The sequence below is a fragment of the Lutzomyia longipalpis genome, chromosome 4, assembly GCF_024334085.1.
Source record: "Lutzomyia longipalpis isolate SR_M1_2022 chromosome 4, ASM2433408v1".
NCBI classification, from domain to species: Eukaryota; Metazoa; Arthropoda; class Insecta; order Diptera; family Psychodidae; genus Lutzomyia; species Lutzomyia longipalpis.
This window is the reverse complement of record NC_074710.1, coordinates 20084130-20109760: the sequence shown is the minus strand read 5'-3', so window position 1 is coordinate 20109760 and position 25631 is coordinate 20084130. Positions and strand designations below refer to the sequence as shown.

General features: G+C 34.1%; 1 protein-coding gene across 4 annotated transcripts in view; it reads left to right on the top strand.

The window, feature by feature from the left end:
* The window catches only part of LOC129794683 (muscle M-line assembly protein unc-89), a 28143-nt gene extending 2877 nt beyond the window's left edge, over positions 1-25266 (top strand). Inside the window, exons 1-6 of one of the 4 annotated variants that reach the window (XM_055835502.1) lie at positions 12977-14868; positions 17956-18200; positions 18313-18614; positions 21483-21647; positions 22468-23800; positions 24447-25266. In XM_055835502.1, coding sequence (XP_055691477.1) covers positions 14667-14868; positions 17956-18200; positions 18313-18614; positions 21483-21647; positions 22468-23800; positions 24447-24767 — 2568 coding nt within the window. In that variant the 5' untranslated portion in view covers positions 12977-14666 and the 3' untranslated portion in view covers positions 24768-25266. Of the gene's footprint in view, positions 1-12976; positions 14869-17955; positions 18201-18312; positions 18615-21482; positions 21648-22467; positions 23801-24443 lie in introns of those variants that run through there. The other 3 variants (XM_055835500.1, XM_055835504.1, XM_055835503.1) reach the window with 3 other exon arrangements.
* Positions 25267-25631: the final 365 nt, after the last annotated feature.

Here is a 25631-nt window from a genome sequence, read left to right as displayed (position 1 = left end):
TTCTTGAAAATCCTTTAATTTAGGGAAACGTCGCCCAATTCAGACCGCCTAAAAAATTTCATTCAATGACATATAGCCAAAAATGCAATCAATGACGTTACTTTTGCATTTTTATCCCTTTTAATGAATGAAGCATCAGAACACTTGGATAAAATTCACTGATGAAACATTTGCGCGGATGTTTCATACACTGAAAGAGGAAAAAATCTAATGGTGACGTCATTTTTTGTATTTTTCAAATAATTTTTTTTGCAAATTATTCAAAAATTCGCCATTTATATTATTACTGAAAAAAAGAAACAAACAATAATTTTGATCTCATTTGGGCACGATTGTTCGTGATGTAAAGCCACACATACAAACACTAAAACCGAAAAAAAGCGATCTTTATTAAATGAAGCGTGATGGAGCATGAATTTTCTTATTTTGGAGACACCTCTTCACGTTTATTTAGTAGAAGAGAAAAAAGCCTTGACCCAAAGCCGAGAAAAATACAATTTTTTTGCTGATTAGGGTAAAGTAATGCTCTGTGATCTTAGCTAGAGGTGTAAAACGTGTCAGTGGCACATGATCGGCATTTTTTTTTCATTCACTCTGAGGGGCTTTCTTTTGGCCAAAAAATGCGCATGAATAAATTAGCCATTAGGGTTTGAAGAGAAGCGAATGGTGCACTCTTAAGAAAATACAGGCATGTGCCAAAAATGATGCATCATTGTTTTTAATTTAGATTTTATAACAGCAAAAACTAATGAAATGTTAAAATAGGAAAAGAAATGTCAGTAAAGAAGCATTAGACGTTGAAACGAACGCTAAATATCAAAAAAGAAAAGTGAAAGGTTAGAAAAGAAGCATCAGACGTTGAAACAAATATCAGATATTACAATGAAACATGAGGTGAAACGTTAGAAAAGAATCGTTAAATGTCAGAAAAGAAACGTCAAATATTAGAAAAAAAAAACATCAGACGTTGAGACGAATATTAAATGTTTTACAAATGAAACATGATGTGAAACGTTAAATGTCAGAAAAGAAACGTCAAATGTTAGAAAAGAAACCACAAAGTTAGTAAAGAAACATCAAACTAGTAAAGAAGCGTTAGACATTTAAACGAACATCAAAATGTAGAAAAGCATCAAAAGTAAAAAAAGAAACGTCAAATTCAGCAAAAATGAACCTCAAACATTTAAAAAAAAATATGCTCTTTAATATCAACTCAAAATATCAGACGTTTGTAAATTTTCTTATCTTTCTTTTTCCCATTCTTCTTCTTCTTCTTTCTTTTCTTTTCAATTTATTGGGCCGGAAGTCAACTGAATACTATTATGTCTCGTTTCCTTTAAAGAGATTTCCTTGATTTTGTTTACTTTGCCTTTTCTTTAATTTTTCTTTTGATTTCCTTGAAAACTTTATCGTTCACTGAAATAGTCTAGAGGTCCAAATTCGTTAGAGATTCGAATTTTCTCATACTCCCCTACAAACTTTTCCAAGAACATTTTTTTCTCCAAAATATCGTTACATTATTTCTAGCACGTGTCTGTCTGTTGTATGCGAGAAATTCAAGTGTTAAGTCATCCAAGAAATTTCTCAATTCATCTGATACGCCCGCAAAGTGCCACAGACATTTTTTTTCTTCTTATTTAGCTGGACTTCCCCCTACCTATTTTTCGTGTTAGTTTTTTTTCGTGGGTGATGGCGCGAATGTTAGAAATATTTTTATTATTGTTTTAACACACATGCAGAGAATACCAATAAAAAAAAGATCAAACACTTTGGAGAAGAAGAAAAAAAAGGTAAAGTTGGTGTGTTTTTGTCTTTGGGATCATTATGTAAGATCGCCACGGGATGGATGGCGAAGAGTGAGATGGCAAAACACCTCAAATACCAATATTGTAATTTCTTGTGCTATGTGGTGTCTTTCTATACTCAACAAATATAGGTGATTAAATTCTAATTCACGCCAACGGGCACACCACAACAATATATCGCGTAGACGTGTGAGGAAAGACCTTGAAGATTATTCTCCAGAGCCATGATTTTTTTATTTCATTTCGTCAAGCAACATTTTTTTCTCTCTCTCATGGTGGATAAATAAACCGGAGATTGAGATAAAAATTGTAGAGATGCTGTGGAGGAAAAAAAAAAGTGAGATCTCAGATGTTTTCGCTTAAAAATTTGCCATGAGAGACGCGCGGAGATATTAAATTTCCACCATAACACGGTGTACGATCATCTTGCTTGTGAGATCGTTCAAAAATTAGCCATAATCACTCGCGATCGTTAATTAAATGCAACTGACCTTTTGGTTTGAATGAAAGAAATAAAAAACAACCGTCAGTATCCTCTTTAAAGCCAGCGAGGTTAAAGATCGCCAAAGAATTTTCCAGTAAAGCTGCCTTCAATCAAAGTCAAGTGGCTCCTATCCGTCCTATATCTCTTAAAAAGCTCCTAAGTAATTCAATAAAAGTGCTTTGAATTTTGTAATTGGCATCCACTCCACATGTATGCAAATTTTAACGAAGTATTTTCGGAGGCGGAGAGGAATTTATTATATATTTTATTGAAGAAGAAGTAAAAAAAAAAAACAAATTTTCCTCAATGTATTCAACTTTCGTGATCTTGCACAATTTTTGCGGCACACAAAACCTCCCTGTAGGTGTTTAAAGAAAAACGTCATATTTTTGAGCACCTCAAGAGAACTGAAAAGGTGCGCACGAGAAAGACAATTTCTAATGTAATAAATAATTCATTTAAAATGGAAATTTCACAAAATGATGAAATTTAGTTTATTTTTTAGTTCACCAAAAACGAGGGTTAGGCCGTGCACGAGGGAGAAATTAAATTAGTTTAACTTCTTTTTTCACTCTCTCTCCCTCTCTGATTAAATAATAAAAAATGCAAAGAAAATTCCAATTAATCACCATGCTTGTAAAGTTGATTTTATTCCTCTATTTTTCCTACTCATTAAATAAATTTGTAAAATGAGTGATCAAGCCATTTAATTTTCCTTTTAATTTCTTCACCTTAATTACCATTTAGACGTTAAATAAATAATTATTCCAACATTCTTTTCACTTCATGCGATTTTTTTTATTAATTTTTGCAAATGAATGTCTTTTTGATTGGAACAAACGATTTGAAAAAGAAGAAGAAGCAAAAAAGAATTCCTGGTGATTTGCATAAAAAGATCGAGAGATTCAAAGCAAGATCGCTGAAAGGAAAAATAACAATAAATAGTATGAAATATGTATGAAATTATTCTCTGACGTCTACAGACCGCCCCAAAAGATCAACCTTCGCAAAAAAGTCCCCTAAAATACGTTGAATATACATTCAGGATGGGGGAATTCACAAGTGTTTGTGAGTTTAGTAAATAATTTTACTGGCTTTTAACGATTTTTAAAAATCGGGTGAAATTTTCTACTCAGACGTTAAGATTACTTAAGAAAGACTAAGGTTTACTTGATATTCATTAAGATTCCTTAAGATAAAGCATAAGATTACCGAAAGAATATTTAATATTTTTGAGTTTTTCTTAAATGAAACTTAAGATTTCTTAAGTAAATGATTTTCGATAATTTTTAAGTCGATGATTTTTTCTGTTCGTCTTCGGTCGCTGAAAGGATGTCATGCACAATACAAGGGCGAAATACCTAATTGAAGGAAACGCAGAAAACAATTTTAACCCACCCAGTCTTGTAGGGAATCAAAAAAGGATAAAGAATCGCCAAAAATATTCACCATTTTCCACTGGGGTCACAACGAAAAAAGGCAATAAAGTTTTGTAAAAATTCAAAAAAATTGACCGCCATTCGCCATTTTGTTCATTTCAATGCATGAAGCATAAGTTTCAATGCTTCGTCATGAGCTTGTCGATGGGAGTTTGACATTTCATTCATTTTTTTTGGGAGAAAATAAAAAAAATTGCATATTTTTTAGTTTAATTATCGTGGTAAATGTGTTTTACGTGTTGTTCAAGAGTGATTTTTATATCTGAAAACCTGAAGGATGAATTCCCGCACAGATTGTGACCGTCTCAGCGAGCACATCTCTCGTTACAAAGCAAAGCAATCCAAAAACATTGGTCGTGGATCGTCTTGAAGATGGCTTTTTCACGAATTGAGAGATCCTCTGCGCTGGAATCCTTTGCGTTTCACACCACCACGACGGACAAAACGATGGATTGCTGGTTTTGTGATACCCTGGATGATGTCACGCAAAATCTTACGATATTTATTGGCACCACCTTTCCCAAGACCTTTTCCACGACCAATGATGTGCTCGCTGAGACGGTCACAAACTGTGCGGGAATTCATCCTTCAGGTATTCAGACATTAAAAATCACTATCGAACAACACGTAAAACACATTTACCACGATAATTAAACTAAAAAATACGCTTTTTTTATTTTCTCCCAAAATAAAAAATAAATGAAATGTCAAATTGTCATCGACAAGCTCATTGACGAAGCATTGAAACATATGCTTCATGCATTGAAAGGGACAAAATGGCGAATGGCGGTCAATTTTTTTGAATTTTTACAAAACTTTATTGCCTTTTTTCGTTGTGACCCCAGTGGAAAATGGTGAATATTTTTGGCGATTCTTTATCCTTTTTTGATTCCCTACAAGACTGGGTGGGTTAAAATTGTTTTCTGCGTTTCCTTCAATTAGGTACTTCGCCCTTGTATTGTGCATGACATCCTTTGTAAAAATCATCAAAAAAAATATGCATTTTGCTCGATTTACTTTCTTAAAATCTTGAGTTTCGCTTAAGAAAAATTAAGAATCCTAATTTTTTCAGAGAAATCTTAATTTTTTCTTAAGGAATATTAATAAAACTTAAGACATTCTAATGAAAACTCAAAGAGTATTAAGGAAACTTTAATAATCTAAAGAAATCTTAAGTCCTTACTGTCTTAACGAATCTTAAGTCTACCAGGCTAGTGAATTGCTCCCATTGACTGTCAGTTCTGAAAAGCAGAGAGTTCTACCCGTTCCATCTTTCCAAAATTAGTTCTTTTTTTTCACAATCGGTTTATGTACTTTAAATGCCTCAATTTCTGCTAGCCCGTAAGTTTATGACAGGTAGTGTCAAAATAAAGTTTAAAAAAAAAAACAAGTTTTACGGATCAAAATTCAAAAATCAAAAATTACTAAAGTATAAAAAATAAAATAAAAACTTCCTGGGCATGAATTCTCTAAGAGTGAAAATCTCCCGTGATAAACTCCTGAAGGCTTTAACGCTTTAAAAGAAACGTGAAAAGCTGGAAAATCTCACGGGAGTTTATCACAGATGCATTATTTTTCTTAGAAAAATGATGCTCACATGAAGTTCTCCCAGTTTTCCTCACTTTTCACTGCAAAAAGCCTCCGGGAGTTTATCACGAGAGTTTTTCGCTCTTAGAGAATACAGCCCCTGGTAAATTTTTGAAAATAAGTTATTCCTTTCTTTCTTGACATCCATTTTAGCGCGAAAGTACTTTTTCTTTCAATATTTCACAAATTCTTACTTAAAATCCTTGCATATCGACGGTTGTTGTACATCAATTTTGATAAATAAACTATTGTTGGGAAGGTGATTTAAATCTTTCTTATAATACGGTAAATTTTTGAATATCGATGATTACAATTTAAAAATAAAAATTCAAAATTAAGATTTCAAATGATTTTCAAACAAAAACTCGTTAAGAACTTTTTCCAATAACAAATAAATAATAAACCACAAAAACTTGTTACTAAACCTGACAATATTAATTTGCATAGAGACACAATAAAGCGAAACAAGCACCGAAGATGATCAAATTTGCTTTTTTGATGCCACCATCGCGTACATAAGACGATGAATCGAGCATACAGTTGTGTGATCATGCTTGAGTGGATCTTTCAGAGTAAATTTTCGCGAAGAAAAGAAACAAACACACCAAAGCGAATGAAGTCAAAAAATAAAATAAAACTTATGGGAAGAAGTGGGATGAAACCGCCCAGGCAAATAAATTCCATCTCAAATAGATGTCGCATATCATTTTTTTTTCTTCTTATTCTTTTACAATTGATAAAAACTAAATGGTTCAAATAGTCAGCCTCAATTACTTCCTCAATCAAATGCGATTTTATTTCATTCCACTTTGTTTATTTTTTCCCGGCTGTTGCAAAAATAACCCAACAGTTTGAGTAAATATTATTTGCTTTAGATTTTTGTATTAAATGCAAAATGATCGATAATCGCGGCGCTTGTTGAATGGCAAAAAAGAAGCGAAAGAAGTTGAATGAAGTGTTTTGGCCTCCACAAAGCAACACCCACAGTTGGGCACGTTTTGTATACGCGCAGATGGAAGGAATTGAGTCAAATAGGTAAATCAAATTCATCTATCGATTTGACGAGGTCATTGTAATTAACACGTTGTCTTTTAGGTGATTTCTTGTTGTTATTTGGCACATTAATAATATTTTATGTTTAAGGTTTTACCCAAAAATGTCCAAAAAATGCGAAGATAGAAAAGTCAAAAATGTCGATTGATATTTTATATTACTTTATTTCTTAATGAAAAAGTCTTGAAGAGTCTTATGCAAGTCATCACATAAAAATTACATCAATGAAACATTTGTGCGAATGTTTCATGCATTGAGAGAGGGATAGAAAAACACAACTGTGACGTCATTTTTATGTAGTGGAACATGGGAAATCTGTTTGGAAAATATTGTTGTTGATTATCTATAAAATTCCATATATCAATGAATAAACTCCTTTCATTATACCAATTTTGGAGGAATTCTTTGAAAATTATTTCTGCATACTGTGACACCCTCTAAATACAAAATTCTTCATGCGAGGACTCAATGCATTTCTTTTCATCCTTTCACAGTCAATATAAATTTGTGATTAAAATAAAATTTTCACTTTTTTGTCATTATTGTGCCGTCCTGCGTATCAAGAAGATTTTTCGCACGATTTCTCCTAATTAATTGACATTAATTCTCGTGTTGCTGACTATGAGAATAAGAGATGGTGAAGAAGAGGAGAAAAGTGATATTTATGTGCGGGATTTGCAAGAGTATTAAATTGTTCACTTATCCACCACGAGAAAGACAATCTTTTTGAGAGAGTCATCGGGAAAATTTTTCATTCATAACATTATCGCTCTTCTCACGGACTCTCAGGGAAAAACCATATTTATGTATACAGAGAGAGATAGATACTCGAAATTGTTTGCGATAAATGTGCGATATAACTTTTATATTATTCACCCCGAAACTCTTGAGTGAAAAAATACTCAAAAATGTGCGATAACAGCCACAACTGATAAGACGAGTTGTTTTCATTAAATAGCGCGCACCTCAATTTGTGGAAGAAAAAAAAAACATTTTCTCTCAATCCACTTCACAATATGAATGTACCTCAACTTGATTTTCTTTTTCCATACCTGCGTGTGTCTTCTTCACTTTCAGGTGAATTTTTTTTTATACTCTGTGATTTTTTTTTTTATCTCCAAGGACTCCACATAAGAGCAAAGGCATGGAGTGAATGATGGTGATTTATGGCGATGGCGCCCCAAAAATTGATAATTTGATTTTCTTTCAACATCCCACCAAAATGTTTGTTTTTGCTATTAAATCCATCGACGCGCCATTAAAGTCCAGCCATTCTTTTCCATTTTTTCTTGCCCATTTTTGATTTATTGCGTTTTTTTTCTCGCAGCTGGAGAAGGTTTTTTTTTCTGCAAATTCCTTTTAATGATCATATCCCGCCCATTTAGCCAAATGGTCAATATTTAGACACCATTATTGCCACTCATGGCGCGATAAAGTATCGCGCAGTGCGTATTATCTTATCGATTTAATGAAGTAATTTCAATTATTCTAAAAGTGCAAATCAGATTTTGCAGAGATTTATGAAAAATGATAATTTTTTGCAATAATTCCACGATAAGAAAGATTTTTTGTGAGATTTGTGGGTTATTATTACTAAAAAAAAATCAACTTGAGATGTGTGGTAAAATGGTAAAAAGGTAAAAATTACCAAAAACGAAACAGTACACACAGAAAAATATTTCGTCCTTCGTGTGAGTAAAGCAACTCGCATTTTTTGCGTGAATAAGCAATTAGTTAACCAGAGCGTCCAGAAACAAAACCAAAAACTCACTCAATGGATTTTTCTTGGAATAAAATATTTAATTAAGGAAACGTTCAAAATAAAGCATTAATTCTAACGTTTCTCAAACATTTTCTTAACGTTGTACATGCCCCTTTTGAAAGTTAACGCTTGTTTTCAAACACTTGATTCGAACGTTTGACGTTTCTTCAATGTTTGACATTTCTTATCTAACGTTCAAATACTTGACATATCCCGTTTATCGTACACGATTTATCTTCTAACGTTTGGTGTTTCTTTATTAAAATTTGAAGGTTTTTTCTTATGTTTGACGTTTCTTTTTCAAACGATTAATGTTTCATTTTAAGAAGGAGTGAAACAAAAGGAAAAAAATACAAATAATTACGTAATGCACCTTAAAAGACATGAAACATTCGCGCTGATGTTTCATCGGTGAGTTTCATCAAAAGAAACTTCTTTAAAACAGTTTCTATCAGACACTGCTTGTAAATTAATTAAGAAATTAGTATGATTCTTAAACAATTTAAACGTAATTACTCAAAGAGCCATCCTATAAAAACCTTTTAAAAAATATATATTCCCGAGTGCAGCCTACAAAAGTGAAAGAAGTCAATTGAAATGTATTTATAGTTTACAATTCCCTCAATGATCTTCAATTGCAATTAAGCACTTGATGCTCAATTTCTCTCACTCCACACACAACTGTTGGCCCAAAAAGGTCCCACCAGACCATTTTGTCTTGTGTGAGCCAAAAAAAGAGCGAAAGACGATCTTTTCCCTCTCACTTGTTGTAACAAAAAAAAAAGAAAGAGAACAATTCCATGAAAACATGTGTTTCCATCTGCGGAAATGAACGTGAAAGTCGATGAAAAACATGTCAAAGTGAGAAAAAATTTTCCAACCGAAAAAAAAACTATATTTGTCCATGGAGGAATGAGTGAAAAAGAATGCTCCTTAAGTAAATTCTAAGTACCACAATTTCCGCTTTAGTTTGTCAAATTGGTACTGATTGATTTGGTGGTGGGTACACCACACAAACTCTTCTCCTTTATTTTGTTGCACCATTTTTCTTGTAATAATATTTTTCCTCCAAACGTCGTGGATTTTCCACCTACTTCCCGCGGCATGCATGTGCTTTCTTTTTTTTTTTTTGGGAAAACTCTTGAGGAGAGTGAATCCACTTCGTGGTGGAGCACCAGAATTAGAATCAGACACAAAAATATAAATCCAAAGTGATCAAAATGTTAAAGTAGAGGAAGGAAATTTTAACAAGGGGTTCATAGTGTTAGGAATAGTCTTTGTTTTCATTTTGAGCAAAACTTAGCACACTGTGAGCTAATAAAATATTCTAAATTTTTGTACATTAAAAAACTTCAAGACGATGAAACATCAGCGCGAATGTTGCATGCATCGAAAGAGAGAGAAACACAAATGTGAACTCATTGTTTGCAGTTTTGGATTAACAAATCCGAGCATTAATTTGTAAATTAGTAAACCCCTTTGCTAAATTTATTTCCTCGACTTATCCAGTAAAATAAATAAACGACATTCTGCGCAGCTACGACAAATCTCATGCTTATGTGACGATCTCAAAGAGAAATGTCGGCATCTAAATTTACTTCCACACACTGCAATACGCACTCAGAGTTAATTTTTGAGTTGTTGTTGTTGCTGCTGTTAAGGAAATTCCATATAGCAGTGTAATCTCAATATTTAATGCACCACAACCTTATCTTTTGTGGAGAAACCCTCGTCTTAATGAGAGTGAGAGAGGGGAAAAATTACTCGAAAAAATTCTTTGAATGAGGAATTTGAGAGAAATGTGATTAAGAAAATTCCCTCCATTGAATAATCTCTCGAAAGACTGGAGTTTGAATTTGAAGAGATCACTGTGTGGGCGATTCTAATGGGTGAAGGAGAATAGGTAGAAAAAAAACGACTAAAAATGTCGCCTTGGCTGCCATAAAATATGAGAAAATTAAACATTTTGCACACAAATAACATTTCACAATGTTTGTGTTGCAGCTGACTGAGAAGATGGAAAAATTAAACATCTCGCGCGCAGTGTTATCGCATAATAATAATTCATTTGGATACCGCAACAGATAAATTGTAGAAGCTACATGCGAAGCGTTGAATGAAGAATTTTTCACCTAAACGCAAGAATATTGTCTATTGTTACCCCACTCTATGGAAGAAGAATCATTCTTCTCTGTAATTAACTTTGCTAATAAATGTAAAGCAAAGAACATGAAAGAATTTCTAATTATCTCCATAATTACGCGCGCCTACCTTATGCTGAGGAAAGATCATTTATTTACTTTCAAGATATTAATTTTTCAGTGTAAAATTAAATCTTTCAGCGAATGTACTTCCTTGTCAACACAATGTGAAGAAAAACGAATAAATGAATAGAGTTTAATAGAACCTGCATGGAATTCTCTTTTAATAACATAAAAATGCACAAATCTCAGTCATTTGTTGAGGGTAATTTGCGTAATTTTGCCATGACTTAGACGTCATTAGGTGAGCTCATTGCAGTGGAGTTTCTTGAGATCTCCCATTCGCTCCACAAAATTAAGAGCAAAATGGGAGATCATTGAAAGCTCAGCAAATTATTATTTATTCTTCTTTTTGTATGCTATTCTTATATGATGGAGAAGAAATTCAATCCCAGATAATTAACATTTCAAGTGGATCAATGAAAATCTCTGTGGAATGGCCTCATGATCCATTAGTGAGATTCCCCCCATTTAATTCTTTCCATGAGAGGAAGAACACCAAAAAGCTTTATTTTTCTCAGTGTACCATGCAACTTGACTTATGGGACGCCGTGCTCTCTTGCCAACCACAAAACACTGAACTCTCCTCTTTCTCTTGTCCTCCTCACAAGCGCCCATTTCCCATTGAGAGTTTTCTATAAAAAGGGACGCGCGGTTCTATTTTTTTTTTTTTGAAATCTCGAGTGGTTTTCTTCGTGCTATTATGTGGAGTTATTGTATTAAAATTATGATTTTTTCTTGAATTAAATACAATTAAAGATAATTTTTAGGATCAATAAAAAAATGAAAATTAACTCCTTGAGAGATTTTTAGACTTAAAACTGCCTCTGATTTACTTTCTTAATAGGATCTTACAATTTTTATAAATTAAGAAAGTTTTGATACAATATACACCGTCTTCTTGAAAATTCGTATATTTCCCAGCACTTTTCCGGGAAATTATTTCACTTTTCTTGAATCTTTAATAAACAACTAAATGTACTGGTAAGCTGACCAAGCTTACGGGAGCTGTGTTTCTTTCAGTGTACCAATTTTGGGAGAGCAAACTAAAACGCGAATTAATTTAAATACGCGCAAAGTCGGGAAAAGTTGAAAAGTCATACCCTAAGAAATGTTTGGAAGGCCATATCTCGAGAACGGATCCATAGATTTTCATAAATTTTTTTTTGTTTGAAAGGTCTTGAAGTCAGCTATAACATATCGAAAAATGAAAAAAATTTATGTCGCCATTTTCGAAAAATTCGAGTTCGAAATTTTCGAAAACTTTGTTTTTGACTTTAGCGCCTCTTGCGGTCATTTCTCGAAATTGCAATGTTCTAGACATTTGTAGGGCTTCACGAAACCTTTCATTTGCGCTTGAGTTGATCAAGATCGGACTTGTAGAACCCGAGATATGACATGCCAACTTTGGAAGGCTATATCTCGAGAACGGATCCATAGATTTTCTTCATTTTTGGCATGAAGCTAGATAATATGGTCAGCTACAACATATCAAAAAATGAAAAAAATTTATGTCGTCGTTTACGAGATATTCATCGAAAACTCATCGAAAATTTTGTTTTTGATTTTTGGCCCCCTAGCGGTCACTTTTGAAACTTCGGATGTTCTAGAGAGTTGTAGGGTTTGTTGAGATCTTTCATTTGAGCCCGGGTTGATCAAAATCGGTCAAGCCGTTTTCGAGTTATGGTCGATTTTCGATGAAAAATTGTGGCGGCCATATTGACTAAACGGCTTGACCGATTTTCGAAAATGAGGTATCGTTGGAAAGCTCTTGATGGCCCCTGCAACATATCAAAATTTCAGATTTTTAGCTAATACAGGGGCTGAGATATAGCGAAAACAAAATTTTGAGGTTATTCAAAATGGCGGACGGGGGGGTGGGGGGGTGGATTTGACCTCATAATCGGATTTCTTCAGGTCGATATTTAAACTTTGCCGTTTACCGCAAGTCTCTATCTATCACCGTTCTCTTGCAATTTAAGTTTGGAATCCGGACGGCCGGACGGACGGCCGGACGGACGGCCGGACGGCCGGCCGGAAAAACCTATTTTTGGCGCATACGTTTTTTGGAATGTGGGGACCCTAATTCGTGCTCATCCCAAGTTTGAGCCCGATCTGACGACTTTCGATTTTGCTCGGTACACAAAAGCTGTGTCTGAAAGAAACACAGCTAAATAAACTAAAAACGAAATTTAGTTATAGGCAGGGGACTAAACCTTGTGCTATGCATAAGCCTATTTGAAAAGGAGTTTAGTCACTCTGATTATATGAAACACTCTTTAAAAAAAATATGGGTAAAATGACTGATGACTTAAGTTATTTGGTCAAAGTGATGCAACAGTGAAAGCAATAGAAGTTATTTGGTTAAAACAACAGAATAAAACATTAGAAAAAGCCAAAGTTATTCTGTAAATGGATACTATAAAGCAGATTAAAACGGCTAATTCAGTTACGATCTTCCACTATTTGAATTGGTCAAAAAACACAAGTAAATTAACCCTTTCAGGTCCGTGCTCAATCTAGCGATCTGTTTGAAATAAAAATAATTTTTATAAGTTCCTTTGGGCTCAAATTAGACATTTTTTTTTTAATTTTCGGTATGTCCTTTCGCGGTCATAAAATGATCAGGGATTGTAGAGACATAGTTCTATAATAATTTGGGCTCAATATTCATAAAATAAATACAAAATGAAATATTTTCAAAATCAAGCCTTTGGGTTATCGTATGACCCAATGGATCTGAAAAGGTTAATGAAATCAACAAAATTATTGACTTATTTGCATTGCGCGTAGTGCCAAAAGAACCGAAATACTTCAGTAAAATTCACCGAACAATTCAGTTAAATCACTGCTCGAGTGTTCAACCATTTGAATTGGTCAAAATCGATGAATAAAATTGTTAAATATTTTCCACTAAATGAATTAGTCAAAATGAACAAAAACTGAAGCATTTTAGCAGTAAAAAATGCGCTTTCAAGGAACAAATTGGAGCCAAAATCAAAATATTAAAAGAAATCAATTAAATCAATGAAATCAAATATTAAGAAATCAATAATGGAATAGTAATAAATCCAAATGCATCCACTTAGAACTTTATTTTTGCTTCGATCCTCTCTCATCGCACAAGTATTTTTTGTCTTTTAAAAATATATAAATACGCAGAGAGAGAAGAAGCGAAATGAGGGAGAAAAGACGCTCAAGAGAGTAAAGTGCAGTAGGCACCTATATACAATACATAATAAATACATAGTAAAATGTTGAAGGAAAATGTGAATCTCCCGGAAGAGTAAAATGTGTATATTGGATGGTATTTTGCAAGAGAAAGAGCACACCCAAAGGGGCTCCACTACACAGTGAGAAATACTAAAACAATCTTATAAAGAAGAAATTGGTGTGCAGGGCCACATAAGTGCCGTAGATCGACGCGAGAGTCTTATGTTGCCAGAAGGCGCAAAGGCAATTCAGTCAACTCTTGTCTGTGGCAAAGCGCGGTCTGCCGCAAGACACACATCACGAAAAAGTCATCTAAAACATCATCATTTCATCATAAAATTTTTGCTAATTTTTTCGTGCAATTTTGCAAATTTGCATTTTGCTGCAATTTATTGCACCCACAGCGGAGTCTTCGGCGTCATTTCGGGGTACCGCGGTTGGGGGTGGATGCGGTAAAATCATCTGTGATCAATCATATGGGATCACCGCATCGTGATTGTTAATTGTATATAGTACCTATGTATTATATATAGCACTCAGCAACTATATACAATTCTCCATTTGAGAGATGTATGGAGTGTGATCGTGCTGGCGGAGTTCAAAGTGTGTGCACAATTTTCTTACAAAAGCCCCATATTACAATACGCGCTTGACCGGTTTTTCTTTCGTCAAGGCGCAACCCACCTCCGCTTCTTCCCCGCGCGGGCTTTCTTAGAAGGAGGAGGAGGAGGGGAGACTTTTGTGTTGTTGTTGTTGTTGCTGTTCTTATAAACTAAAATATGTTACTTCATCTCGTCTCTTCGGTACACACCGAGTTGTGGAATGCTAAAAAAGCAAGTGATCTGGAACGTCTCTAAGACAAACTCCATGATTGTGTGCTATGTCGTTTCTCGCTGTTAAAGAATTATGTATAGAGTTCCATTTGTGAAATATGTTGAGTGATTGGTGATGCAGAAGGCATATTTATGCAGAAAAAATCCCTCAAGTTCTCAAGAAGTTTCAGAGAAGAAGTTGAACGAAGAAAAAAATTAATTTTTATGTGTGTGGGTGTACAATAAAAAAATGTGGAATAAGCTATTCAAGAGGAAGAGCACAAAAGCTCTACTTAAGCTCAAAGGGTTAGAGCACATAGGGACAAAGGACGCAGATGGAGACACCCTCAGTGATTCAGGGAGTCCAAATGAAAATGATTCCAAAACCACCGGGATCCATCAATCTCCACACAACTTCAATTCATCATCAACATCATCAACAGCTTCATCAGGTTCCTCCTCGCCCATATCTTTATTTTTATCCAACACAAACTGTCTTCTCTCTTTTAGAATTTTCACAGAAATAAATTTTCCTTGTGAATTTCACACGGCATCTAATCTAACGAACACGCCCACGCTAAAAGGGAAGTGATCGCATTTCATAAACACCACCAAAAGGCTCTTTTTTTTTCATTTAGTAAAATGCAAAAAAATTCACTTTATAAATCTTTCCATTTGAGACATAATTTTCAATTCTTTCCTTTGCCCAAGAAGAAAAAGAAACATGTCTTCTGCAAAGATTAACTCCCACGATTAAATTTCAGCAATTAAAATTGTCACGAGTTTAAATTAAAAGTGAATTAATTCAACTCAACACACACACACAAACTTTGTCTCATTTAGCGTTTAAAGAGCTTTTCAAGATCACCACACACAGATAATTTGCTATTATAATTCACATTTTACTTTTCACTCCTTTCATTCAATTTGCAAAAAAAAAGAAATTAAGTGAAGCAACAACAAAGGAGTTTATTCATTTTGAGGCTCACAACATGGCATAATTTAAATGTGCAAAAAAGTCATTGAAACTTATATGAAAGATTTGAAGAAAAAAAAGCTTGTGAAAGGTCAAATAGATTGTTACTTTAGCATTCTGAGGTCAATGGAGTGTGATTAGGAATGATTTATTACAAGTTATACTCAAACCACGCCCCCTATTATAACTCTGTATTCAGTTCTTTTTGTACATGAAGCATGTGTGCATTGCATATGCTTCAATTAAATTTCATTTTTAGTCTTGATTGTTTTGCGAAAGACAAAACAGATTTTTCAATACTTTGTCTACCACCGAAAATATACAAAGTTCTCCGTGTCTAGAGATAGTGCTCAAACTTGGTATGAGCACGAATTAATGTTAAATACATTTTTAAAAAGCATATGATTCAATGAAACATTTGTGAAGATTTTTTTTCTGGGTCAATGTTACAATGTTTTAAATAAAAAAAAGTTTTTTTTTGTTGTATTACTCCTTAGAGTCTGATGATGGCACTAAAGTAAAATACCGAAATGTCACGACTTGGCAAAATTAAACCCTTTTCTTGATCCACGGCTACGTTCAGAATATTTCTCATTGACGCATTTCGTACAAAAATGATTTTGTATTGAATCGAATTTTTCTTTTTATCAAAATCGGATTTAAATTTATCTGTTTGATTGAAACCTATTAAAAAAATATATTTCGAGATTTCTTTTTAACCATCAAAGACATTTAAACTTGATTAAAGAACGACTTTGCATATAATTTATTAATCTTTGAAATTTCTTTTCTAACGTTTGATGATTTCTTTTTCAATATTTGGCGTTTCAAAAAATTTTATGTTGCTTTTTAACGTTTAACGTTTCCTTTTCAAGCTTGACATTTCTTTTTTTGTTATTTGAAATTAATATTTGATGCATTCTTATGTAAAATTTGACATTTGTTTTAATGTCTGGCCTTTCGTTCCTAACGTTTGATGATTTTTTCAATGTTTGACGTTTCAAAAATTTTATTTGGTTCTTTAACGATTGACATTCCTCAACTAACATTTCACGTTTCCCAGGAAAATATGTCTTTTTTATCATTTATAATTATTGTTTAAACGTTTCCTTATTAACTTTGACGTTTCTTTTCTAAAATTTAACTTTAGTATTCACGTTGAATGCTTCTTTACTCACATTTGACGTTCTTTTGCAAGATTGACGTTTCTTTTTTTTAGTTTGACGTTTCTTTTAAATGTTAGTGTTTTTTCTTAAGGTTGAAAATTACCTTTAGCTGTGATTCTTTAGAAAATAAAAAGGATAGCACAGCTAACATTTTTTAATGTAATTTTTAGTATAAAAATAAAATCATTTTGATTCTAAAGAAAATTCTGAATTTTCTTTAATTTTAGGGAGGTGTTCTTACACTTAAACAACCTCCCTGGCTACACCCCTTCAATGATTTCAATGATTTTTTTGTTGCTTTTTTGGTCTGATTCTCTTCTTTAATTGAGTTTTCTAAGACAAGACTTGGCGTCTCCACTGCGGTCTTGCATGCATCACTTTTCCTAATTTTCATTGCTTCAATTTGGACATTTAGACCCGCGTTTTGACACAATTTATCCCCGCAATGCACGACTGATTCTCTCCCTCTCCTTGTAGACCAATAACCAAGAGCTTTTCAAAGCAAACTTCTCAATTGATGTCTTGCAAAAGAAGCCGCAACCATTTGTGCAAAATCTAATTATTCATTCAACATCACTCAATTTCCTCACAGAAATGATCTCATGAAAAGTTTCGCCAGTCAAAGAGAATGTCTCACTCTCTTAGTTTTGGTGTTCAGGAAATCATTAAAATTCTTTTGAGGTTTTTCGGTGAAGAAGATGTGAAATATTTTTAGGAAAAACGACGGTGTTACGATCACTTTCTGAGGCAATCAACAAGAACCCATAAAAGACATTGTTTTGTATTTTCGAAAGAAGAAGTGAAAAAAAGGAATTCGGGACAGAATTCGTGGAAAAAAAGTCATGAAAATGGAGAATGGAATTTTGGTGTAGTAGAAGAAGACATTAAAGAACGTGAGGGGATGTTAATTTGGGGATTTTTTCAGTTGGAATAAAATATTTTTTATCTAATTTTTAACCTTTCAAATAAGTTTTTAACGGAAATTCTATGCAACAAGTGACCAGTGAAAAATCTTTGTTTGAATTTATTAACAAAGTTCTAACTTTTAGTTCTATCAAGAGATTTCTCTTTCTTATTCATTTAAAAAGAAAGAAATTCAATTCATTCTAAGGGCGGAGCTTATAAGTAAGTTTTATTTGTGAACAAATAGATTAATCAAGCATAAGAAAAAGAAAAATCTGTAAATTTTTCATCATTCAAAAACCAATTTTCCCACGTTAAAAAACACACAAAAAACGCAAAAAAAATCCATCATCAATGGAAGCCCCAAAAGTGCCCACTTTCGCACAACGCGACAGATGCTAAAACCCAAAAGACATCAATACCAAGATTAGATATCAAATAAATGATCTCACACTGATCACTTTCTCCTCTCTTTTTGCTTTTTTTTCCTTCAGTATACGACAGTATGTTTGAGAATGCAACGGAAATGGAATTAGAACCGTGTCAGTACTGCGGTCGTACCTTTGTCCCATCAACCCTTGAGAAGCACGTGGTAATTTGCGAAAAGACTGGCACGAAGAAGCGCAAGCAGTTTGATTCATCGCAACAGCGCCTCGAGGGCACAGAATTGGCGAGATATGTCCCAAAAAGCTATGGCTTGAGCAACGGAAGAGAATCACGAGTTTCACCACCAAAAACGGTAGGTTGATCATGATATGTCTCTCTCTAAAAGAATTGAAGATATATTGCACAATCACGTGGAATTACTTTCGATTTTTTCCTCCTCTCTCTCTCCCCAAATGCGTGTGTAGAATACATTGCGTCGAGGATCTCATATGCGATCGCCATCCGTGGAGAGACGCTCCTCGACGCAATCACTCAATTCCATTGGGAAGGAATCCGTTGGGGCATCGGGAAGGAAGAGAACAATCGCCCCACCACAAGCTGAGAAGTGTCCATACTGTGAGAGATCCTTCGGCATGAGAGCCTACGATCGGCACGTGGAGTGGTGCGGAGAGAAAGCAAAATTGATCGATAAGTCAACATCACCAACGGTCAATGCGGCCAAGGAGCGTCTCAATGCAAGGATTAACTACAAAGCACCATCTCTCAGGTAAAATTAAATCTTTTTTTTTTGTAATTGAAAAATTAATATTCAGTTGTTATTTTATTTTTTAGTTTCTTCTAATATTTAATAAATCAGATTAATAAATAATGCTAATTTTCTAACGATTAATTATTTGACGCAAAATCGATTTTTTACATTTGTGTAAACAAATTTTGCCAATTATTGATCAATTATTGGGTCAATATTGAGTAAATGTAGGGGTAACTGGGGTAAAATGGTGAATCGGGAAAAAAATTAAATTCAATATCTCATGAAATACTTTGTCCTAATCATTCGTATTCAGTTAACAGGTACTTCTTACACCTCTTCATAATCCCAGAAAGCTTTAGTTATGTAGAACGAATGCTTTGGATTTTATTGAGGAAAATAATTTTCCGATGTCTAAAGTTACTTTTACCACCTTACCATATTTCAATTCTTACCATCTTATTCTGTGTAATAAATTATGAAAATGCATTTTTTCAATAAAGCAATTATTGCTGAACACAAACCTATTCTGATTTTTCCCAAAAATTTTCCGAGTTTTCTATTATCAAGTTTTCACTAAAATGTAGCACTTGGGGCAAGATGGTGAATAATTTTTGGGGTAAAATGGTGAAAAATTTGCCTCCTTCCACTCATATAGTGTTTTCTCTCTCTACAATCTATTTTACTATTGACGCGTAATGGAATAATCGTCCAAAATTTTCACCCTACAAAATCAATGTTTTTATTCCATTCAATTCTTCACAGATAATATGTATTAGGTAGATTAGGTAACATAAACAATTAATTAACTCGAAATAATGTTTTTTTTTCATAATTTTTCTTAAAAAATTTCTCCTTGTTAAATAAATTATTATATTGATTTTGCTACCAAAGTAGCTACGAGTATGAAATTCCTTGTCCGCTGGGTTTTTGTTGCACACAGATCTGACGGGAAGTTGTAGAAAACAAACAAATGGAGGTGCTTTTCCAAAAAATTTGTGTTTTATCAAATTTTATAGAACTAAAAAGTGAATAATCATTACGATACCAAGTGAAATCTCTCAATCGAAACAGGTAAGTTTATACCAAAGCAAATCAGTAACCTCTCAGACATGGATTTTCAAAGAAAACGCATTTGAAAATCATTCACCATTTTACCCCAGGATTTTTGGAACAGGCAAATGTGGAAGGGTTTGGAAAATGGCCTGAAAAAGCATTTTCCCGTTAAGTTAGAGAAAAATTGTCTGAGACAAAGTTGTAGCCTGGAAAATTTCCTATAAGATAGTTGTCATGGGAAATATCAAATATTTCCACGGAACTCAGGAAAAATTGTCTCCCAAAAATTCACCGAATTACCCCAGGTTCCCCTAGGTCCACATAGTTGGTTAATAAGATTGGTAGACAATAATTAATAAATCAGATTAATAGACAATTAATTCTAATTTTGATCTACAAAATTGATCTTAAATCCCAATAAACAAATTTTGCCAATAATTGATCAATTATTGGCTCAATATTGAGTAAATAGACGTCTGCATAGAGGATCAATCCGATTAGTAGACAATCATTGCTCAATTTATAATCAATCTAATTGATTGACAATAATAGATCAATCAGATCAATAGACAATTATTGCTCAATAGTAGTCAATCAGAATCAATTATTGATTGAGTTAAAATTGAGTCAATATTGTAACCAGGGGCGAAGCGAAGGGGGGGGGGAGGGTTGGAGGTTAAACCCTCTCCTCCCCTCTCGAGCCAAATTAACTCAAGAACAGATTGACCAAGTATCAGAAAAATCGCTAAAATTTTCGATTTTAGGATCGTTTATTCCATTCCATTCTTCCATTATAACTTTTCACTTGTTTTCCTTAAGAAAAACCAATTTTCTTAACATGAGGCTATTTTATTTCTTAAAAAAATGAGCTCTATTCAGCGACCAAGACACCCTTAAAATTCCCTTGAAATCTTAAAATTTCAGAACAAATTTCCAAGATTTTAAGGGTTTTTTAATCGCTAAATAGAGCCTATTATCAGTAAATTTCTAACGTTTGAAAATCACGACTAATCGATATTTTAACTATTAAAATTGGGTCATATTCTGTGACCAGAAAATCCTTGAAATCGTTGAAATTTCAAGGATTTCTTGGTAGTAGAATACGACCCAATATTTTCTTTACGTTTTAACATAAAAAATCCTCAAGGCTTTTTGGAGCTAAATTTCTAACGTTAAAAATCTTTTCCAAGTCCTGTCTTTAAAAAATAAAATTCTCCACTTATTTTCCCTGATTTTTTAACATAAGATCACTGATTTCTGAGACTTCTGATATCGCAAATCTTCGACGATTTTACCGACAGTCAAATTAATCCCAAAGCCCCCAAAGGCAATCTTCACAAGATTAGCCATTAAATCCAACACTAATCACTCTCTCACCTATTTTTTATTGACCAAGATAACTAGCATTAGTTTATTGCAATTTTAAACCTAAAAAAGATTAAGAAAAAAACTTAAGTATCTCCAAATGAAAAGTCGGAAGCAATTAAAGTAAAAAAAATAATTAAAATTCATCGCTTTTCTGTTTACACCAAAATCTCACCCAGAAGAGATTGAATTTCAAATAACAAAGATTTCTTGGTGATTTTTTACACCATTTTTTGCGGAATTTTTTTTTGTGATCTTCCTCTCTTTTACCTAAACACAAGATAGGAGGAAATTTGCACGCTCCAAATAATTTTCATACAGACAAAATTTTTAAGCAATAAATTCCCTCTTTCCTTCCGTAGAAAGTAAAATCAGAAGATAAATTCAAATTGAACCAAATTGCCCCTTCTAGTATTTTTTTAACGAAAAAAACATTCGTTAAGTTTTTTTTTAAAATTCTTTCAGAACAAAGCGTGGATTGAATCGAGAGAAGTATTCACCAGGCTTCGATGATTCCTACTCCGAGTGTGGTACAATGACACCCAATTCGATTGTTTCGTGCAATCCACGAATTGATTTTGGACGAAAGAATTCAACGAATTCAATGACATCATCAATTACGAGCGAGAGGTAAAATAATTATATTAATTTTCCTTTCAGCAAAAAACTACTTAATATCTACTAATTTTTTTACATCTTATTCTGAAGAAACAAATCACAGGTGGACAAATTGGGAGAAAAATTTAAATTATTATCTATCTAAATTGGGACTGGAACTTAACGAAAGATTTTCAAAAAAAAAAAAGGAAAACTGATTTAAATTAGAAATGGACGAAAAACCAAAAGAGCTTTAGATGAGAGAACTTAACGAAAATTCAAAAAGGGATTTTACTGACGGATGCAAGGAATAAATCTTCAGGGATTTCGTCAAGTTTTAACCCACCAATCTCGTCAAATTTCTTCAAAATAGTGTTGTCAAAATTATTCTTCTGGCTTGTAAATATTTATTATCATATTAATGTGGGACAAAGAAAAACATTTATAAACTAGAAAACTTGACGAAACAAATAAAATCATTTTGTATTTGATTCCTAGAAAAGTTTCTGGACTTTTATTGTAGGTGTAGCCTTATTTTTTGTAGGTTAAAATTTCCATTAAATGGGTTTCTGTTGCAAAAAAAATTAAACTCAAAAGTTTCGTTAAATATTTTATAGACACAAAATTGTAAAGAATTTGCTCCTTTTAATTTTATAAAGTCAGTGATAAATATTTTATTTTGGAAAAGAAATTCCAGCAAAATTATTTGAATAACTTAACGAAAACTCAACGAAAACTTAACGAAAGCTCCAAAAAATTCAATTTAATTGCATTCAATGCTAACGAACCAAACAGCTATTCAATAAATTCCTAAAAACAAACCCATTTGAACTTAACGAAACATTCTTTTTAGTGGCTTTTCGGACAAATACGACCCATTTGTATCTGCAAAGCGACAACTTGAGGAGCTCTTCTCACCTTCTCAGCAGCCCACACGTACTACCCCAACAGCAGCAAGGAAGTCTCCGGGAAAGAGCCCACAAACGAATGGAAGCAAGCCCAGTGTGGTCAGTCCAACGGCACAATTGAATCAACTAAAAACCTCCAACTTCCGTCGCACGTCCTCCCTGAGGATGCCGAAAAAGTCCTCACCACCAAAGACATTCTACCCCTCGCGCCCAGCTGCTTCCCGTATTCAGCGAGGAATCTCCGATGAGGGACCAATCAGTTCGAGCTTTGTCAAGCCCGAAGAGTACGATGAGATGCCCGTACGATCGGTTTATGCAACGGATTACACAACAAGCCGAAAGTCTCCAGCACAGACGCCGACAAATCTGCAAAATCGCCGAAATTTGCGGTTGGATTTGAAGAAGACGAACCTCCCGTCAAATGATTTTCCCATCTCCAAGACAGATTCACTTGCGGTCTTCCTCAATTATGAGCGAGACCTCAAGGCAGAGCCATCGCTCACGCAGAAAGAGCTGAAGGACAAGAGTAATAGCCTACGGTCACAACAGAAGTCTCCTGTGGATTCTCCGGAAGCGAATGAAATTCAAATTCGCCCCCTACGCCTGGCGCCACTGGACAAGGTGCCCAAACTCACCCCGATTACCCTAGATCAGATCCTAAAGCCGCACGAAAAGATGGAGAGTAGTGGGTACATTGATCCCAAACTAATAAATTTGTGTGATAATCTCAATGTGGGGAAGCTGTCTTCGGGATCATCGGAGACAGTTAGTAGCAGTGGATCGCGTGAAACAATGAAGACACCTACCAAAGTCTCGGACAATCGCATCGCGAGCAACAACCAAAGAAATGCCAGCACAGAGAAGAAGGCCGGCCTACGGCGTCAACTGAAGCTCGATCGGAATAATATTCTCTTCGACATGGCACCCAGGCAAGTGTCTGATGAAGCCCCAACAGATCCCTACAGCGACGCCTACGATCAAACTATTGAACTCCTCGATGGGGAAACAAAGAAGATTCCTGGGAATTTTGAAGAGCTCTTCAATGATTTTGACTTTGAGGAATTCCTCACATCATTCGAAGATGACGAACAATTTCCCATCTTCCGGGACTACAAGGAGCTCATGCTGAATCGCCAGAGACGTGCGCGAGAGAAGACAAATGACGATGTGTCGCACAGATCTCCACCAGAATGCAGAAATAAGTCCGACAGAGAAGATGAGGAAGTAGTTAAGGAGCAGGAAAGAATGCTTGCCAGTCCATCCAAAACAAAGAGTCAGGTGAAGTATACCTATTAAACGTTAATGGAAAACTTGTTAGGCCTACATTCCGTAGTCTATGAAGGATCTTTTTAAGGGTTTAGTTAGAGTAGGGCAAATGGGTTTTGAAGTAACAGTTCTGTAACATCCTATAAGTCCTACGCCTGAAGACAGCTTCAATGATAAGGGCCTATAAAGTTTTATAAGGTCTTGTAAAGTCCTTTTAGTCCTGGTTCTGGAGACAGCTTCAATAATTATGACCTGTAAACTCCTTTAAGTTTGTGCATCTTAGAACACTTCTAATAAATAAGGCCTGTAAACTCCTATAAGTCCTGCTTCTGAAGTCAGCTTCAAAGATTAAAACCTGAAAAGTCCTAAAGGATCTATTTCTGAAAACAGATACAAATATTGATGCCTGTAAAGTTCTATAAGTCCTTGTTCTCAAGACAGCTTCAAAGGCCTATAAAATCCTACAAGTCCTGCTTCTAAGAACAATTTTAATGAATAAGACTTGTGAACTCCTTTATGTCCTGCTTCTTAAAACAGCATCAATAAAAAAAGGCCTTCTACGCTCTCTACCAATTCTGCTCCAAAAAAGAAAACTCTAATAATTATGAACAGCTTTCAAACTAATACATCGTCTTCTTCTTCTTCAAACCTTTAGCAGACATCAGAGGCCACAGAGGAGGAAGTGAGTAGCCCAGAAGTTCCCTCCCCAATGCAACCGATCGATACAAACTACGCTGAAAAGGCAAAATCGGCAACAACACCAAAACAACGCGACAGCTTCGAAGAAGCTGAACAGCAACTCATGCAGAGTGTCCGTGAATTGGATCTCATGTGTACGCCAGAGGATGAACCCAAAACACCCGGAACACCATCCGGAAGTCAGAAATTGTGTAAATTCTGTCATGAATGTGGTTCACGATTTCCCGTGGAAACAGCTAAATTCTGCATGGAATGCGGAGTACGGAGGATCACCATGTAAAGACGGTTGATCTGCTGAACTTCAACAACAACAAAATATCATCTCTACTAATGCTGGTCAAGAGAATCTAGTTCTTTTTTTTACAAAAAAAATCTACATCTATGGCTTAAAAAATATTAATTAATTTTATTAAGTATAGTTAGTTAAGTTACCAACATCTCCCCCATTTAACTCTCAGAGTAACACACAAAAAGAAACTACATTTACCTATATTTTGCGCAGAGACTAATTAACAAGAGACTGAGATTGTGGATTTTCAATCACTCACAATTTTATATTTGAGTGATTTAACGCAATTCCTTTTTCATTTTCTTTCTCACTTTTAAAACAAAAAAAGAGATTTTACTTTTCATTTAAAGAGTACCTATATAAAAGGAAATAAAAAAAATCTAACTAAAAAAAAAACAAAACAAACTAAATGGAGTGTACAAGAAAAATAAAATAAATAAATAAATAAATCACAAAGAATATGAAAAATAAAGAGATAATTAAATGAAAATATTATTGTTTTTTTTATTTTATTGATAAGCTCAAGGATTTTGATGGGAAGTTAAGGGACTTGAGAGATTAAGATAGTGGAGTAAGAAAAAGGTTTTTTCCTTAAATTAAATTTTATTTTAGGTTTCTCATTAAAGGATCTATAAATAATTCTAACCTTTAAATTGGCCTGAAATTGAAGAGAAAAAAAGGAATCTTTCCTGTTTATGTTTCGAAGCATTAAATTAAAATTTAAGATCAATATGAATCTACAAATTCTTCATCAGACTCCGAAATTCATAATTTAGTAGGGGAGGGCGGGGCTAATAAAGTCACATAAGGGTTTAGAAAAAGCCTAAAATATCATATTTCCTAGCTAGATATAAC